The sequence below is a fragment of the Vanessa cardui genome, chromosome 2 (assembly GCF_905220365.1).
Source record: "Vanessa cardui chromosome 2, ilVanCard2.1, whole genome shotgun sequence".
In the NCBI taxonomy this organism is placed as follows: Eukaryota; Metazoa; Arthropoda; class Insecta; order Lepidoptera; family Nymphalidae; genus Vanessa; species Vanessa cardui.
This window is the reverse complement of record NC_061124.1, coordinates 5,609,824-5,629,435: the sequence shown is the minus strand read 5'-3', so window position 1 is coordinate 5,629,435 and position 19,612 is coordinate 5,609,824. Positions and strand designations below refer to the sequence as shown.

Genomic DNA, 19,612 nt, shown 5'->3' with positions numbered 1-19,612 from the left:
GGAAAATTAAATTAAAATTCTAAAATATGATTAATTAAAAATTTAATCTTATTACATTACATCATTAAATTAAAAACTAGGAAGCTTCTGAAGGAGTTAATATTTAAATGTATGACATACAACATATAATACATTTATGTAACTTGTTATCATTGGTTCTTTTAAAGTGACTTATGAACTGAATAGTATTTTTGTTTGTCAATCCTTAATAAAAACATGTCTTACTCAGGATCAATGTATATTTTTTTTTCAAGACTAGAGTAGGCAAATACGATCTATTTAAAAAATCAAGTGAATTTGACTAATAAAATGAATTTAGTGTTTTATCTAATATTTATACCACATTATTGTCAAAGATGAAAACTGAAAACTTCAATTAGTTTGGTGGAAATGATCTAAAATTCTGTTGCATGATCATCCATACAAAATGACATGATATGGCTCTATTCAAAGTAGTCAAGAATAAACCGTTTGGCTTTAAAATCACCTACAGACGTAAGAAAGTATGTCAGACCGCCAACTACGCCTTAAGGCCACACCATTTTTGACCCATATACGGGAAATATATGAATGTTAAAATAAATGTTTACGGACTATTTTACTTTAATTCCCATAGTTTGTGTAATCGAATAAAACTCTGTTTTTTGGCGTAGACTCTTGGAATTTTTAATTTATTAAGTCCTAAGTGTGCACTTAAAAAAAATATTTTTTACGTGTTTACCGATAGTCCAAAGGCCGTAGTTGCTTTAAAGCGACAGCTAGGTCAACTAGTCATGGGTAAAAATTCGATATTTATTAACTACTAAATTACTGCAGTCAATATAAATACTTAAATTAATAAATAAACAAATGATGAAATAAATAGTTTAATAGTAACAAGTTTATCTTGTGCCTGACTAATTAAAAAAAAGAAGTTTGTTTATATTCATTTTTGTTGTGATGTAAGCACATAATTAAATCGAAGCGTTATTTATATTTTTATTAAAGCTAGCGCCATCGTCGCTATTAAAAATCCATTGTGTGGTTTAATATATATTTAAAATTGTGTAAAACAGCTAGTCTGTTTGATCGAGTCAGTGTGAGTTTTGTGTATGGAATATCAATATTTTTTGTGATGCTAATTTTATCGATAATAGCCTTATAATAGTTTTAACCCAATTTTAATCCACCACTGGTTTTCTGTAACGGCTTGGTGTATAGAGCGCACTTTCGATGCGCGCCCCGAGGCGGTCAAAGGGTTAACCTATATTCTAAATACCGCACATAAAGACCCTCTCAATATTTTATAAGCCTCAATAGCAGCGCTAGCTTACATAGTCAAATAAGTGTTTAACCTTCTTTCCATCACTCCAGAAGTTTTAGTTTATGAGAATGCTAGTACTATATTAACTATAAAAATAATTTCCTAATTAAAATAATACGATGCAGATCTAGTTAACATAATGAAAATGTGTTGTATATTTAACAGAATAGAACAGAATATTTTATAGAAAGGTATGCCTATCTATCTGTCTATAAACTTACATAGGATAGTATTTAGGCCGTTCATAGGAGAAGCGTATGTGATATATATATGTATATTTAAAGAGATGCGCACGATATCGTGATATATATGAAACAAGGTCTAGTAAACATAATGAAAATATGTTGTATATTTAACAGAAATATAGAAAGATATACCTATCTATCTGTCTATATACTTACATAGGACAGTATTTAGGCAGTTTATAGAAGAAGCTTATGTGGTATATATGTATATTTAAAGAAATGCGCACGATATCGTGATATGTATAGAACAAGGTCTTACTGCCAACCGGGGTATCATTACCAAAGTACTCGATTAATATAACTTGTAGCATTCGACGCATTTTTTCGCGCAAAATGTGATAGATTTTAAAACCGATATTCATGCGTCGGTTTTGAACCTTCTGTCGTTTTTTTCAATTAATTAAATCGAAAAACTATGCGAAAACATATTCTGTATGTATTTATTGTTTATTAACCAGATATTTTGAATTATTCAAATAATCGCCTAAAATAAATTTAATTTTGAAGGTTTATCACATTATATAAAACAGAAATAAATTAATAAATATGATGGAAAGGTTAAATTTTGAACTAGTTGCGTACCTAGAATGCCTTGCGCCCAGTGGCGTAGCTATCGTAGGGCCAGGTGGTGCAGTGCACCAGGGCCCCGGAGTTCAGGGGGCCCTCTAAACTAAACCTTAAGCTTCGGAACCTAGAAAATACCGTGATTTTTTATTTGGTATATATAATTTTAAAAAGTAATTATTAGTTAAAAAAGGATGGGAAAGATGAGGGCCCGATTCTTTTCTATGCACCGGGGCCCTTCCTCAACTAGCTATGCCACTGCTTGCGCCTATCACATATGTAGAATAATATATATGAATGTATGATAATAGTTCTTAATACAAAATTAACATAACAGTAAATCAGTGTTTATGCTAATTGGTATCTTTGGATTGACGTAACACTTAAACCACGATGAATGAGGTAATCACTATAAAGGTATATATTGTATTGGCATATTCCAGTCTTCTTTTATAAGATCTGCTGCTTTCTCTGCAATCATAACAACAGGAGCATGTGTGTGTGAAGCTGGTATTCGTGGCATAACTGACGCATCAGCTATTCTTAATCCTTTGATTCCATGTACTTGTAATCTGGGTGATACTACTCCTGTTGGGTCCGCTGATGGTGCCATTTTGCAAGTACCTACCTGTGGATATAAAAATACGGATTTTAACTCTTCAAATATACCTATTCATATAGAAATTATGTCTGTGGTAATCAAATCGTTTTTGCTGTTGTTCGCTCTATAGTCCATGATTCAATACTTATTAGTATCGATGACATCGAGATGACAAATAATATTACTTATATAAGCGATTAGTAAGAATATTTCACTAGTTTTTGAAAACAAGGAATAATAATTATTTAAATTTGTATCCTTTGAAAGTTAGGTACGTTCTGTGCCATAAAAAAACACTCAAAACTATTTTCATTTCGTCCGATTTCTTAATTATTTGCTACAATGGTAGTAATTATAGGATCTATTATATTTAATGAATGTTCTTGAAACAAACTGTTAAGTAATGGATTTGTCTGAATTGAACCCTGCACATATTTATGCATAACAATAATTTGTTTACTAATGCTTACTACTTTAATAATGTTTATGAATGATACTAATGAACACATTACTGCTTAAGATCAGTCGATTTAAATTATCAATTTTATACCATAATACTTTTCTCAAGCAAAATAATATAAAATACTTATTTTACGAAACATACCTGATGGTCCAATGTTATCGATGTCTGCATTATAGCACATTCCCAATATTCTTCAGAATTGAAAGCAAAGTTTTTACAATTAGGGAATGGTGTGTCGTGTAATCTGGTGCCGTATCGCTGGAATGCTTTCGTATTAATTATTCTTTGAGCCTGTACAAAAATATATCGTTAGCAAGTTAGGCAGATATTTAAATTTTTTAATAGAAATTGACTATGAATTGTCTAGATAGGTAATTGTTTTTACTATAACTTGAGGAAATAACTTTACTTTGCAAGAGAATTAAAAACAAGTCTTTTTAATTTTAAAAGTATCTTAATATGTACGTATTAATTCGATATTATCAAACTAAGATTTTATCCAGGTTCGCATTTGTTTGTTTACTCATTTCGGATAAACTATAACTACATAATACACAATATTTTAGTAGATATATCTGATTAATTTCATTTTCAAATAACAGAAAAAAACGTTTGAACGTCCACCAAACAACAGTTCTTTTTTGTTTCTAAGTTATTATAATACTTACGAATCGTACGCCTTCTTTTAAAGCCAGCAAGTCATCTGGGTGGTTAAAATAGTTAGGTTGTATTCTAGGTTGATCTGTGAAATTTGCAGTACGCAGAGTTACTCGTCCAACGCTGCGGGGTCGAATTAGTATAGGATTCAGCGCGAAAGAATTCTGACGATCTTGAAGTGGCAGTGACCCGTAAACTTCTTCGTACCACTGATCCGTTACACCTGAAAACATTTTAATAATGGTTGTAGAAAAGTGCTCCTTACATTTTATTGATTTAACAGGAAGGAAGGAATTCTTCATAATATTTCTATCTGTTTTTTACCTTAATATTATTTATAACTATCAAATGTATATTATGTAACTAGGGAAGGATTATCGAAATGCGACTTAAATGAATTTTTACTATATATTTATATTTGTAAGTATAAAAATATTTTTTTTATACTTAATATAAATATATTTTTTTATTTATTAAACTTAAATATCACATGTCATTCCTTCATAACAAGATAATTTATTATTTCGTTTAAATGATATAATTGGCCATCTCGACTCTAAAACTAAAGTATCAGCCTGTACATTTCCCACTGCTGAGATAAGGCCTCCTCTTCCATTAAGGAGAGGGTTTGGAACATATTCCACCACCCTGTTCTAATGCGGGTTGGTGGAATGCACATGCGGCAGAATTTCGATGAAATTAGACACATGCAGGTTGTTTTCCTTCACCACCCAGCACTAGATGAATTATAAAGACAAACACATATATATAGTGGTGCTTGCCCTGCTTGCTTTGAACCCGAAATCATCGGTTAAGATGTACGCGTTCTAACCACTGGACGATCTCAGTTCTAAGTTACTATCACATGATTTTTATTACTATCAGCTTTAGATTTTAGATTCACGTCTTCGTTGATAATATACTTTAGCGTGATGAGATATTTGTTTCTACATAAATACCGCATATATTTTTAAGTTTTACAATGCATACATTAAAATCTTACGTTTAAAAGTACATTAATAAATAAGGCATATTTAAATGGTCTGTATTTATTTCATTTTATGATCATATATAATAATTGTATCATGAAAAGCAAACAGTATAAAAGAAGATAAAAATATTTAATTGCAGAAGCGACGTTGAACAATTGCTTTCATTCATATCGCCGCCCACATAACCAACCCTTACGGCCCATAGTCTAAATCACGTCATTTTTCTAAAATATTAAGAGTAAAAGATTTAATTTACCCAGCATAGATCGTATTATTCCAAGTAAATCCCCAGCTAGCGAACCTGCTCCCATTACCAGCTCCATATCAGGCCGACCTTCGCCAAGATCTTGGCCGTATTTTGTTTGGGTAAAGGCTAATCCCGCTGCTCCACCAGGAATAGTAAGCGGTCCTTGTCCCAGCATATACAGTGCTGCAGATGTTGGCGATGCCGCTAATATCTGAAGGATTGATTATGCATTCTTCATTTTGGGAAAATAATATATAAAGCGAGCTTCTGCTTATTAAATGTTCCTGGTATGATATATAGCAAAATAAATCCATAAATATTTACATCGTTAACGCATAAATTCGTTGTATTGACAATGAAGGCATTTCCTGAAAATGTGATGTGATCTTGTAAATTGTAGCCAACAGGTAAATTGGCTACACTTTTAATGCCAAGTTCGTTTAAATGTTCCTCCGGACCTATACCAGATAGCATCAGCAATTGGGCCGAGCCGATAGTTCCAGCTGCCAAAACAACTTCTCGTCGAGCAAATATTCTTTTCCTAGAACAATACAACTTATAAGGATTATTTTGATCATAAAGAAAATAAATATTTCTTTAATAGAATTTTTCCTTATTCACAGAATGAGTTTTGTTAAATAATATTGCATATTTGCACGCAAAATGACTAAAGTAATGAGGCAGATTCGTTTAATGGATAATAAAACTTATATCATAATAAGTTTATATTACAACCAAGTTTATGGACTTATTTGTCCATTTAACATAATCATTGATGTAAATAATTATTTAGAGTGCTTATTGCGTCAATCTGCAATTTATGTTAGTTAAATTTTCCATATTTCATCAATTATGTTATGTACCATTTTATTGACGATTGTATAAAGCTCATATTTTAAACACACTTTCTTTTTTTATTTTCGTAAATGTTAAGGACAACTATCATTATGAAATTTTCATATTACCTCTTGCCATTTTTCACGAACTCCACTCCATTTGCTACTTTAGTAATTGGATCAATTAAAATCTTCGTTACGGTTGAATACTTTGAAATTTTTAAATTTCTTCTAAATCGCACCGGTTCTAAAAAAGCTTTGGATGTGCTACACCGTCTCCCATTCCGGATAGTCGCCTGAGGCTTTGAGAAACCTATTACTTTTTCCCCGTTAGGATCATTCCATTCGTAGCCAAGTTCTTCACCTGCTTTCTTGAAGGCTTCATTTAAAGGAGTAGAATATGTGGAATAATCAATGTCTAAATATCCTCCTACACCATGGTAAATTGAATTTCTTAAGTCATTTATTTTTATATTTTCAGATTTCTTAAAGTACGGCAGTATTTCTTTATAACTCCAACCGTTATTACCCATTCGAACCCAATCATTGTAATCCTCGGGGTGACCTCTTTGATATATTAAGAAATTAAGAACACTGCTTCCACCGAGAACTTTACCGCGAGGCATGTAGCACACCTTTCCTCTGAGATCACGACAGGCTTTTTCTTGTGGTTCAGAAGCGTAACCCCAATTCATGGGAGTTATTGATAGAAAAGGAGCAAAAATCGGAATGTCTGAAAAGTAGTTTTCATTGCCACCTGCTTCTAAGAGGAGCACCTTCCATTGAGGAATTTCTGATAACCGATTGGCTAAAACGCAACCGGCTGATCCAGCTCCCACCACAATGAAATCATATTCTTGACCGTCTTTGGGAGTGTAGTCAGGTACAAATCCTTCTTTTTTGGTGCGAGGTAGGGGTCGGAATAAATTCGTCCAGAAATCAAGAACATTATATGTTTCTAATGATGCTCCGGCTATGTTTAGAATAATACATAGGTATGTTGATAGGCGCATTATGATAATTATTTTCTATTTTCGTCACTGAAAACAAAAAAATACAACCATTAACTAATTTACTTGGGTTATGTTCTTTACTCTATACAATCAACTTAATTATTTTAAACATTTATAACTACAAACAAATGCAAAATAAAGATAAGGAAGATTAATAGCAATTTAACGAGGTACAAAAAGCTGTGAGCCGCTTGAAAGAAGGCTGCTAATAAGTCGAAGTTGGTTATTTTTGTATTTCAATTAGTGTTGTTTATTTTGCATTATATGTACAATGAAAATTAAATATTTCTACATTGTTACATTATAGATTATTTATAGCGATGGATCGCTATGCTATAAATATTCGAAGGCCGTTCTTTGTCATAGAGTTAGGTATTTATATTGTTTGAATACCAGATGAAACTTTAGCTATCGAAGCAAACTAATTATTAAATCATATCAGGTTCAACATGATTCGTGGTATATCTAAGACGAGTCTAGCATTTTTATGGACTACGTTAAAATAAATGAAAAACATATTTCGTATCGGTAAAATAGATATAAGTTATAAAATTTGTATAGAAAATAGTGTTGCCAAGCGCTCGGAATTAGCCTGACATGTTATTTTACGGACTTGTCCGGCCAAATATTTACCTGTCTGGTCTGTCCGGCTTTTGTTAGATTTTTTGTCAGCGCAACCTGGCCGAACATAGCGCCTGCAAGGTAAGCGAGGCAAATATTATTTATACATCTTTAATAAAGGCTTAACAAACGAGTCTTCTTTGTCAATTAGCGCTTCTGGCCAAAAATAGTACTGTTTTGCAGCAACTGTTTTGTATTAACGATTAAACAAGGCTGATTTTTATTTTCATCACTCAATATAACAAAAATATCGGCATTAATGCGAATAATCAACGTCCCAACAGTAACAGCTTTTGGGCTGGTGATTGATTATACTTCCCAGCCTTAATCGAGTTTTCAGACAAAAAAAGGTCTGGCGTCGATAAATTAATATTTTATCATAAGCGAGAAAATCCAGTCTAGTCTAAATTAGTTCGCATAATTTTTTAAAAACAGAGTCTGTTCTATTTCATTTTTCATATAGTCTGTTGTCCTATATATCCCATTTTATAGATTTTGACACTGGTTTTATTTTTGTTAATAAAGGAAAATGTTCGTTCGTAAATTAGTATTCCGTATACACAATAAACTGTGTATATGGAATTTTTTTTAATGTGGTTAAAAAAAGAAAAAGTAAAGTAGCCTGTAAATTTCCCACTGCTCAGATAAGGCCACCTCTTCCATTATGGAGAGGGTTTGGAACATATTCGCAGTTCGCAGTTTCGGGACTGCACATGTGGCAGAATTTGGATGAAAATAGACACATGCAGGTTTTCTCACGATGTTTTCCTTCACCGCCGAAAACGAGACAAATTAAGAAACACAAATTAAGCACATATACATATACAGCGGTGCTTGCCTGGGTTTGAACCCGCATTCACCGGTTAAGATGCACGCGTTGTAACCACTGGCCCTTAATGTGGTTATATAAAGTAAATCGACAGCTTCCACGTTTCTCAGGTGAGGAGGCTTTTCCGCAGCAGTGTGACATAATTATAAGGTTAATGAATTGTTAATTATGTTTGACATGTACTTGACCATAAACGGATGTAATGGTTAGTTAACGTGAACAATATTTATGAAAGAATTACTATGTCAAGTAGGTCACGTCTCAGACAGAAAACAATTATATGAAGTTAATCATTTATTATCTCGCTGGTTAATGTCATCATCATTAAGATTTAAATACATCGTAAAATAATAAATACAACGCTGCATGGTTCACAGAGAGGATGATTACTGCAAAGCGTAAAATTGATTTTGACGTAGTATTTTTTTTATACATTAAGTCGAATCATCTAAATGATATTATATTGATACGATATCAAAATATAATTATACTGGAGATTAATATATCTGATCAAGAAAATAATAATAAATATATAAAAAATAGTCCTTGTGTAAGATATTTAGCCAATAGTGTCGTAGTTATTTGTTTCAGTTTGTTTTGATTAGCAAACAAGTGAAGATTGACGCTAAGGTGACCTGCCGTTGACATGACATCAACAAGACAAATAGAAATAAAAACAACAGGCCTATTACACACACATACACATATATTGCCAGCTGCCGAATTCATTTGTAGATTAACCCAAAATGTATTGAACGTAAGTAATATGCCGCGTAAAGATTGACAGATGAAAGACTGTAAAAGACGCTTTAAATTGAAATGAAGGCATTTAATTTAAACCAGCTAGTAATAAAATATACTGATTAAGACGGGTAAGTAGGTGTTAGAGTTCGGATCTAAAACTTTGTATCTCCATTTATACTATACTCTCATAAGACATATTTAATAAAAAGGTTTAAAATTTTACAAGTAGGCGAAAAAGTTCTTTGAACTTTTTTAATTTATTTTTTCTACTAGCCTTAGAGTAGGACCGAAATTGGAAGAATGCCAAGATTTTGCAACTGTTTATGTAATCAAACTTCACGGTCTGAAGTACAAGTTTCTATTGTAAAGTATTTTTTTTTAATATACATAAACATCTGAAGCTTTCAGAGACATTCCACTTTAAATGCCATAACCTGTTAAAAATCCTACATAACATTTTAAACGTAAGTAGTTATAACTATTTATAAACATATATCATATACGAAAAAAAAATTTACTAAGTTCAGCCCATATATACAGATTTTTCAGAGTAAGAGAGACGAATTCTTAGCATTTCATAGACTCATCGGAAACTAACTTTGTAAAGATAACAAAGTTATTATTAGCCAATATATATACGAATTTATTCAGTATACAATTATTTTATTTTCATTTTAAAAATATAATCAATAATCATTCTTTAACTTGAATTGTTATATTGATTGTACTAAATAACATTGTGCTGGTAATCAATAAAATATGAAATGATTAACTATTATAATATTTTTTATAATTGGTATAAAAAATGCGTTGTAATATATATGCTAATTAAAATCATAATTTTATGAAAACAACCTTTTAATAATTATAGTATACCTTCGATATACACATATATTCTGGTATCAATGTCAATTGACAGCAAAATTACGAAATATATTATCGTATGTTGTAACATCAATACAGAGGTCGTTTTAAATTATTAAGTTCTAGTGACGTAAGACTTGAATGTCCTTGTTTTTTTAGCGGACTTCAAAAATACCTTTTTTTGATATATTTTTTTCTCTGTAGCTCCGATTTTGATATATTTTTTTATTCAAGTGATTGGCAAAAAATGACAACTGTGATTAGAATAAGGGTAGATGTATCTGATGGATTACGCGTTTCTTTCGTATGTGTTACTCGATGTTTTCACTTCTCAACCGACTTCAAAAAAGAGGAGGTTATCAATTCGTCTGTATTTTTTTTTAGTTTTGATTTACGATTATATAATGTAGTTATAATTATTGCTATATTTGGAGTCGGTGTCAGCGAAGAAAACCCTACAGTATATCTATCAAAAAACAATACGAGAATACTTTAAGAAATATGTCAATACTGGGTCAATCAAAAGGCTCGTATCGCTTCTTGCTTTTGATTGCTGAGGTGCGTGCTGACACCGGCTCTAAATATAGCAATAACTATAACTACATTATATAATCGTAAATCGACTTTTAAGTAATCTAATATTTTTCATTTCATTTTACTTAGGAGGACTCTAAAAAATATGTTGAATACGCAATTATTTTTATTACTTTTTAGTGCATATTCATTTGTTTTAAAAAAGTGTTTTGTTTGAAGTCGATTTTTCTTTTTGTTAAAATTTTTATTTATTCGAAACCGGTTTTAATTACTTATAATTTTAAAATATATGTTTAAAGAAAATACGTAAATAAAATTAGATAGCTATGAGAAAAAGTATAGCTTTCTATGTTAAAATCTAGAACATATAATACATTTTAATAAAAACCGATCCAAAGAGCTATGTAGTAAGATTAGGTAAGTATTGTAATTAAATATACATTACAATTAAAATTTTGTTTATATTTACGTCGTGTTGGAAACATTTGGAAGTCAGGTTTAATTACCTACATTTAACTGTAGCAAAATACTTATGGTCGTCAGATTATGTATAGCTTTTTGATTCATTACATTTTTTACGTTTTATAAAACGAAGCGTATCGAATAGAAATACAAATTATTAAGGTTATTAGACCTCTGATTTAGATTCTATGTTCAAGTAAGAAAAACGATTGGCTGGCATAAAATAAACCTTACATTGCGTTTTTAAGTATTCGAGGGTCGACTGTTTCAAATACTATTTTTTTCTCAAGTGTTCGCTAGCTGGAACATTTATGATTGAAAGTTATTTAAAAAAATGTCATTATTTTTTTGTAAAAGAAGATTATAACGAATTATATTTTTTTAAGCTTTTGATGTCGATGCAGAAAATAATAAAAGTTCTGATTGAACTCCCAATATTTAGAAATTAATTAAAAATATCTAATATCTACTTCATCAAAAGTACTATTTGCTAAAAAGAGTTGATGAGTTGATATAAGGGCTTATTTTTTATAGATAATCCATTGCCATGTTTTTTTTTTCTATAAAGCGTAACTGTCGTCTGCAATCGTTTTATGGATAAAGAGTTGTCTATGTGACTAAGGTAAAATTCGGATCAGTGAATTAACGGTCAAAGAGCGTCAGACAGACAGATACTTTCGTATTTATAATATTAGAAAAGATATTTTGTGTTTACCTTTAAAATATAATCCAAATATCATCATGATAATATTTTTTTTGTTATATTATTATTATAATTTCTGTTGATGATAATAAAAATAAATATGTAAATCTCCTTCCTGTGTTCTATATATTTATATGGATACTGTATTGTTTGCGTAGTCTGGAACGCGTTATTGCTACATTAGGCGAGGCAATGTCTCTACCATAACATTTAGAGTTTTATGGGGTTTATGTAAAGACTGTTTACATATTTGAACATATTATCTGAATTGAATTGGAACGCCAGTATTATTATACCTGGAACATTTTCATTCCAATATTTGTACCTTGTATTTTATTAAAATAATACGTTTACTTGTATGAGGTAAATAACATTGTGTGTAAATTTTATAAAAAAGTAAGAACATGAAATTTGTGTGTGTAGTTGTATTTATTGTTCTATTTTTTAATTAAAAAAAAAAGACATCTATTTATACTCTTGGTGTAGATTATTAAGACAAAGCACACTTACAGTTGCGTCACAATATGTGTATGTAAATATACTATTGTATGACAATGTTATATATTATTTAATTACAATAACATTGATCAGTTTAATAGAATAAGTGATGAAAGGATTTTATAAACAGGAGTAGTAATAATAAGCTGTTAAAGTCAGTAAATCCATCTACCAGGTATACATGTATATTCGTATACTAAAAATCCGATGTTATTTTATTTGCAAATTCATAAATTTCATTATAAAAAATGATTAAGGCACATTATTCAACACAAGATTATGTAGATAATATAAAATCGTGGAGGTGGTTGATGACTTTCTGTAGAATATATTATATAAATTGTCTGATATTTAATAAACATAACATTGTTTTTCAAATATTAGAATAGACTAACTAATGAGTTTCATTTCGGTTCTGCTCGATAGAATCTACATTCCAACTCGATGTTAGCTGATATATTTGTAACAATTCTGTATAATGAGTCGAGATGGCCCAGTGGTTAGAACGCGTGCATCTTAACCGATGATTGCGGCTTCAAACCCAGGCAAGCACCGCTGATTCATGAGCTTAATTTGTCTTTATAATTCATCTCGTGCTCAGCGGTGAAGGAAAACATCGTGAGGAAACCTGCATGTCACAAATTTGATAGAAATTCTGCCACATGTGTATTCCACCAACACGCATTGGAACAGCGTGGTGAAATATGTTCCAAAAACCTTCTCCTCAAAGGGAGGGGAGGCCTTTAGCCCAACAGTGGGAATTTACAGGCTGTTGATGTAATAAAAGTAGCCTATGTCCTTTCTTGGAGCTCAAGTTTCCTTCACACCAAATTTAATCAAATTCGGTTCATTGGTTGGGTCGTGAAAGAGCTATATACACACAGACAGAGATATTTTCATATTTATAGTATTAATATCGATTATGTCTTGGTAGTGAAGATCTCGGAAGCGTAGTTGAATATATTATTAATGGCTTTTGGAAATAAAACTACGTGTTACACACATAACGTATGCCAGCACGGTCTGAGAGGATGGTTTATAGGGGTCATGAGACCCCAAAGTCGTATACATCAAATGTACAACCCTTCTAAAATTAGAAAATTCGAAATCATTTTCGTCTATTTGTTGAGACGTCGAACTTGGTTGAAAGCAAACACGTTAGCCAGGGATAACCCAACATATCTAACAAAAAGATAAGAAACCTTTCTTTTGTTTTAGTATGAATAAACTCATTTATACTTTTTATTTTCTCATAAGTTATTTGTGCAATAAATAGTAAATTTAATGAATAAGTCCAAACTCTTTGGTTGATGTTCTGAATGTATGCACCATTTTTTTTATTGTCAATGCTTAACTATAGATGAGAACGTCTGTTTTGTTAGAACACGTGTATCTTAACCGATGATTGCGGGTTCGAACCCAGGCAAGCCCCTGAATATTAATGTGCTTAATTTGTGTTTGTAATTCATTTCAAGCTCGGCGGTGAAGGAAAACATCGTGAGAAAACCTGCGTGTGTCTAACTTCATAGAAATTGTGCGACATGTGTATTACATCAATCCGCATAGGAGAGTGAATGTTCCAAACCAATTCATCAAAGGGAGAGGAGGCCTTAACTCAGCAGTGGGAAATTTACAGGCTGTTGTTGTTTATGATATTTACGTTTAACTAAACAAATGTTTTCTTTCACTAGTCTTGCATACCAGCCCTCTATCGCTAATGAGAGCCTCTTGTTTATTATTTTGGGTCGAGGATCTCGTTAGGGTTAGCATTAATCGCAAGTCTTGTACTGCTCTTCTCTGAATTATATTCCAATACTGTATGTTCCGTGTTCGAACTCTGAGTAATTTATTATATACGAGTACGAGTACATAGTTACATATATTTATGCAGACGAAATTTTCAGTTTGTATTTTTTAATACAATTAATTTGTAATTAGAACAAACATATCCGATTTTTTATATCAATAGAATCAATATTCGCGCGAGTTGTTAAAGTAAAATAAATAAAATATTTTTTTTTGTTACAAATCAAAACTATAAACTTTTGACAGTAAAATGTTCTAATTCTATTTAACAATAGAGACATATCACACATTAGCACTTTAAAAAATACGAAAATAAGATTTACTGTTTTCAATTGAATGAATTGATATAACCGGAGGTCTTTTATTTACTCGCCTATTTACTAAAATTGCTACACCTCCGCCGACCTTTAGTAATGACATTATGATAATAACCAAATTACATTAATTCAGTTGTTATTTGGAAAAAAAATGTTCATGTAGTGAATCTCTGGATGCGGCCCTGTGCTCGTTTTCTTTTAAAATCAATGCAAGTAGGTCAGCAATGCACGCCGGTATCGATATTTTTATTATAAATTTATAAAACGAAAAAAACCTCGATTCTTAACGAAAAATTATTATTCTCTATTGTGAAACAATAAAGTTGTGTCCTTGTGTTGTTATGCGTTGTTACTTAATAAATTAAGATTAAACGCACAAAATATCTTTCGAGAAGACCTTATACGTTTTATTTTAATTAACAGTTGGCTACTGTAATCGTTTGTATTTAACATTAATTAGTTGTGCTGTACAGTTGTTGGGAATCCTTATGTACATAAATAATTAAATTTAAAACAGGACCAACTGATGACTACTGGTTACTACCGTCTACAGAATATAAGATGTCAATCGTTGAATCAAATCAATGGGCTGCATATTATAGAAACTTTCAAGGTTTTCACTCGGTGGTAGGACTTAATGCAATGCCGTACTTTTTTAAATCACCCCCCGGACCACGGAAAGGGAGAGGGATGCAACCCTCGATTTTTTTCCCTTGTCGCATGATTTTTGTATGGCGTTGCGGAATAATGGATTAGAAGCTGTATTGAAACAGAATGAAACTGATGCCGTACAGAATAAAATGACCAAATTTACCCTGGAAATTGTCAGAAAATCAAAAAAAATTACCGACTTGGTGGCGCATAAGTTTTTACGGCTTTCTTCTTATTTTTCATGGATTTACCGATGGTAAAATGCTGTACAAAATAATATGACCTAAAAGGTACTCATTCTTCCTGCGCTTTTGAATTCTCACCAGCACTCAGTTGGACAGCTTACAAGTGACGGCATAGAGCTGAATCTTATTATTTTATGCTCTTATATCGTCCTATATACGTCACCTGGTGGTTCATATGACCCATCCATTTTTTGGACATGGGCCTGTAATCTATAAGTGATGTAAGTAATGGTTAATATTTTTATTGTGCTAATTTCTCTTGGTCGAAATGACCAATTAGCATCAGCTGGCATATTTACGCATCCGTCTACCATGCATATGAAAAAAATCTCTTGTACCCATAAACAGAAATAACAAGTAGGTATTGTTGTTTGATGGTAAAATAATACTATTATTACAGTTATTAAAAACTGGATAGTTACCATGTTTTTTATTTTTATTTGATGGAGCTCGTCGATCAGTCTCGTGAACAAGATATTCGTAGATAATGTCAAAATATCGAGTTCCAAGAAATAAAATCAAAAATGCAGTAAATATCCCGTTTTTAATAAGTGTAATAATAAAAATAACCATGTTCATTTTTAAATCTTATATCAAATAATACTATATGATAACAGGGTAACTAACTACACATTGGGCATAATCTATATTGTCAGAAATAGTGTAGAATAAATAACCCAAAGAGGTAACCAATAGATTGTAATACATTCCTACATAACATTATTCATAGTTAAGTGCTAATGCTGTTTATGTTCGAAGGCAAATATTCAACATGAAAATTTACTGTTAAAATTTCACATATAATTTTGAATTTACTTTATGGTATCAGACTTATATCTTAAATGTTTATTTTGTTTAAATTTAAAGCTTTATAAACTTAATGTGAGTTAGTGAGATGAGAAACGAAGATTTAAGATTTTGGAATTTTGGATTTAAGATTTTAGAACAATACAGCAAGAGTAAAGAGCGGGAAATAAACAAAAAAAAAAATTTTTGAGATATATTTAAGTTACGTCTAAGAATATTACAAGTTATTCTTTCGAGTTTGAGTTCAAACGTCCCTTAATTTTAAAAATCTTCTCCTTTATTTATAAAAAATCGGTTTTAGCAAAATGACACTAAGATAAAAATTTAGCATTTATAACAACAGCACGGCGATTTTTGTTAATCTGGAACAGAATTAATGAGTTTAAAGTATTGACTTGTTTTTAGCAATAAATATGTCTTATTCCTTAATCTACTTAGTAGGGCTTTATAAACATTATTTCGTAAATGTCATATTAAAGCTGGGCATTGGGTGATCCATTTCAGTGTCAGCGTATGTTACGTGTAATCAGATTTTAATACAAGCTTAAAATTTGCTGTACGTTTATTTTTTTCATTTGCAGTTTAAAAAATATTTTAAATGGTATTTTCTTTGAATCATTATCAAGATTTTATTTAATCTATGTTCATTAATGACTGATTAGTATGTTGCTAGCATAGACAAATACCAAAATAGTACCTTTTGACTATGACTAATGAAAGCCCTAGAGACTTGAGTCAGATATCGTCAAAATCAAATGTATTTAAAGATATACTGAAATAATAAATGTTGCTGTTGTTGCAAACCTCATTGCTCATTTTTAAGTTGTGAATTAAAATAGTTTCTTCAATCAGTATAATTGGGTACATTCAGTACATTTGGAAAGTGCGGCAAGTGTCACTTCGATAGTCACTAAAATCTCACATTAATATATACTAATAATAATAATAATAAATATGTAACAAAATCACATACATTACTCTGATCCCAATGTAAGTGTCTAAAGCACTTGTGTTATGGAAAATCAGAAGTAACGACCGTACCCAACACCCACACCCAAGACGACATAGAAAACTAATGATAATCTACATTGACTCGGCCGGGAATCGAGCCCGGGACCTCGGAGTGGCGTACCCATGAAAACCGGTGTACACACCACTCGACCACACAGGTCATCAAATATTGAATATTATATTTATAAACAACAAAATATAAAGTGGCATGAGATGTTTCAATTTGATAGTTTCATAAATAATACAATATTTATTTTGCTAACATGCATTATAAAGTGCTAATAAATTTACGAGAGAAATGGCGCGAGAAATAGTTACCGCGCATTTTAAATCTCAGCAATATTAAACGCGATAGATTTTTTAAAGCTTACTTTTTTAAATATTACCTTAGTTAAGGGACTCAGGTGTACGTGTTTTCAACCCAGTTTAACTTGTTTACGCGGCGACTGATGTAATAATATTAAAAATGGGGAGAGATGTTTGTTACATCCATTACTGTAATTTAATTTAAAATCTATAAGCGTTTTAACACAATCCATAAAAATTGCAAAGTCATCGCAAAATGTCACATATTCTCTATTCATTGTATTGGTTTCGCAATACATTTTGATATCCTACGCTAACTTAATTGTTGACATAATGACAAGACGATTCATGAATTTAACATAAATGACTATAGTATGTCTCTAAACGGCTACTACTCGAGTATTTGTTGATATTATATTTGAATTTGTAAATATGTAAGTACAATAAGCTTTCCTAGATCGTGGCTATTTTTATCCAGAAGGAATGAATAGATGTAAGTCGTGTACTATACTTTATTCCTAATTTTTTGATTGTCGAATCTTGTTGCATTTGTTTCGATTTAATATTTCGAAAAATCGAATTTGTGTAACAAAGATATTAATTTGATTCATGAACCAATCAATTTAAGGTTAGATAATAAATATTCAATCGATTATAACCATCTTGCTAGATATCATACAAAGTACTTGGACTATGAATCTGGAATGTTTCGTATCCCGGGACTTTGAAAACGCTAAGACTTCTCAAAGGATCTTCATGGGTAGTAATAAACCCAAGCTATGTAACCCAACCAATCCAATGTAACGATATGCATGTTTTTTTAAGACCGTCCTTAAACGATACCTTTTTGCAATTTATATGAAACCGATTTGTGTACATCACTATATTAAAAAGTTGTTTCGTCTTTATTACGGATTAAATGAGTCACGGCTGTCCACTGGTCTCACAACAATGAGCCGTTTATTACGAAATTGGATCTTAACACGTTTAAGTAAACAGGACAGTGCACTTGGTAGAGTATGTTAAGGATTATTGCTTGTGTCGTCGCTTAATAAATAGCCATACACATGACACGCACGATCTAAACACTGCCGAATGAATATATATGGCATGTAGGGAGCGATTGAGATGGATAGGTACTCCACGCGTATGTATGTTAATACAGCGAGTTTACTACCTGTGTGTACTCTATTGAGAAATACTCGTTATTTCAACAGATCCTTAAAACAGTTTTCATACCTATAAACGCATTTGAGGTGGCAACATTCCAATCGTTATTGAATGATTAATTAAACTTTATGTCAAGATTACGATAATTCGTTGATCTATTTCATTCTGCCTAATTAAAGTTATATAAGATTTTTTTAAATACTACATATACATGTAACTGAAATTGTTCTCGATGAGTAACAGGACATTTATTAATTTTGTGTTATTTAATTCAATTAATAATATAAATTTGCATTAATTTAATCCAAAAAGTATATAATTCAATTTATAAAATATCGCAAGTAATGTTTGGCAATCAAAACAGCTATATTGACGTCGGTCAAGTTCACTTCATAACTAATCGTGAATGTTGAACAGAAGTCATGATCTAGTTTATGCATACCGTAAACATTAAATGCTATATATGTAATACTTTTATTTATTAAAACTTAAATTAGCATTTTAATTAAAATAAAGATGAATTTCACATTATTGAATTTTCAATTTAGGCAGTATGGTTTTTTCAGAAGTCAATTAAGTAAAAGAAATTTTATAAAACCGGAAATTTTATCTTTAAGATTTACCCTAAATTGTACCTTTTAAAATATTCATAATTAAAAAAAAAGTAATATAACCTACCTTTTTTAAAAAAAGCACATGTCACAGGATTTCAATTTTAATTTTTTTTTATTTTATACTCTTTTAATCAAAAAGTGTTGCACTACAATCAATTACCACTGGCAGTTTTATTTGGTTCACTGACTTATTTTTTAATTTAATTTTTTTTTCACACGCATGACGCCCGGTCTAAAGTGTATATTGTATTGGACGTAGGTTTGCAGCACGCAGTATCATTTAGCATTTTAAGGCCGCCCGATAGACTGACCTTGGGGATTGACCATTAATCGTGGTAGTTTCGAGTGTTGACTCAGGGATAGCGATACACATCACGTAGGACGTTTTTTTTAACGTTCGGATTCAAATTACATTCATTATTGGCGTGTTCTTCGTTTAACAATTAAACATTTAAATGTTGTGTCATTGTTTATTCTACAGTATATTCGTATTTATAAACTAGTTTTAT

At 31.1% G+C, this 19,612-nt stretch overlaps 1 protein-coding gene across 2 annotated transcripts; it reads right to left on the bottom strand.

The window, feature by feature from the left end:
• Positions 1-1,899: 1,899 nt before the first annotated feature.
• Positions 1,900-19,337, bottom strand: LOC124542722 (glucose dehydrogenase [FAD, quinone]). Of its 2 annotated transcripts, XM_047120638.1 has the most exons (9): positions 19,168-19,337; positions 7,555-7,616; positions 6,038-6,948; positions 5,397-5,613; positions 5,082-5,283; positions 3,845-4,056; positions 3,318-3,467; positions 2,382-2,740; positions 1,900-2,147 (listed from the first exon to the last, which is right to left on the bottom strand). In XM_047120638.1, the coding sequence occupies exons 3-8, from the start codon at positions 6,919-6,921 to the stop codon at positions 2,522-2,524; spliced, it is 1,884 nt and encodes a 627-aa protein (XP_046976594.1). In that variant the 5' UTR covers positions 6,922-6,948; positions 7,555-7,616; positions 19,168-19,337; the 3' UTR covers positions 1,900-2,147; positions 2,382-2,521. The 2 variants fall into 2 exon arrangements, with proteins under 2 accessions (XP_046976594.1, XP_046976596.1); XM_047120640.1 differs by lacking the exon at positions 7,555-7,616.
• Positions 19,338-19,612: the final 275 nt, after the last annotated feature.

Coding starts and splice junctions, on each gene's coding strand:
- LOC124542722 (XM_047120638.1), bottom strand. CDS start 6,921: ATGCGCCTATCAACATACCTATGTATTATTCTAAACATAGCCGGAGCA. Junction 5,614..6,037: donor TTCGTGAAAAATGGCAAGAG/GTAATATGAAAA, acceptor GTATTGTTCTAG/GAAAAGAATATTTGCTCGAC. Junction 2,741..3,317: donor CGATAACATTGGACCATCAG/GTATGTTTCGTA, acceptor TTATATCCACAG/GTAGGTACTTGCAAAATGGC.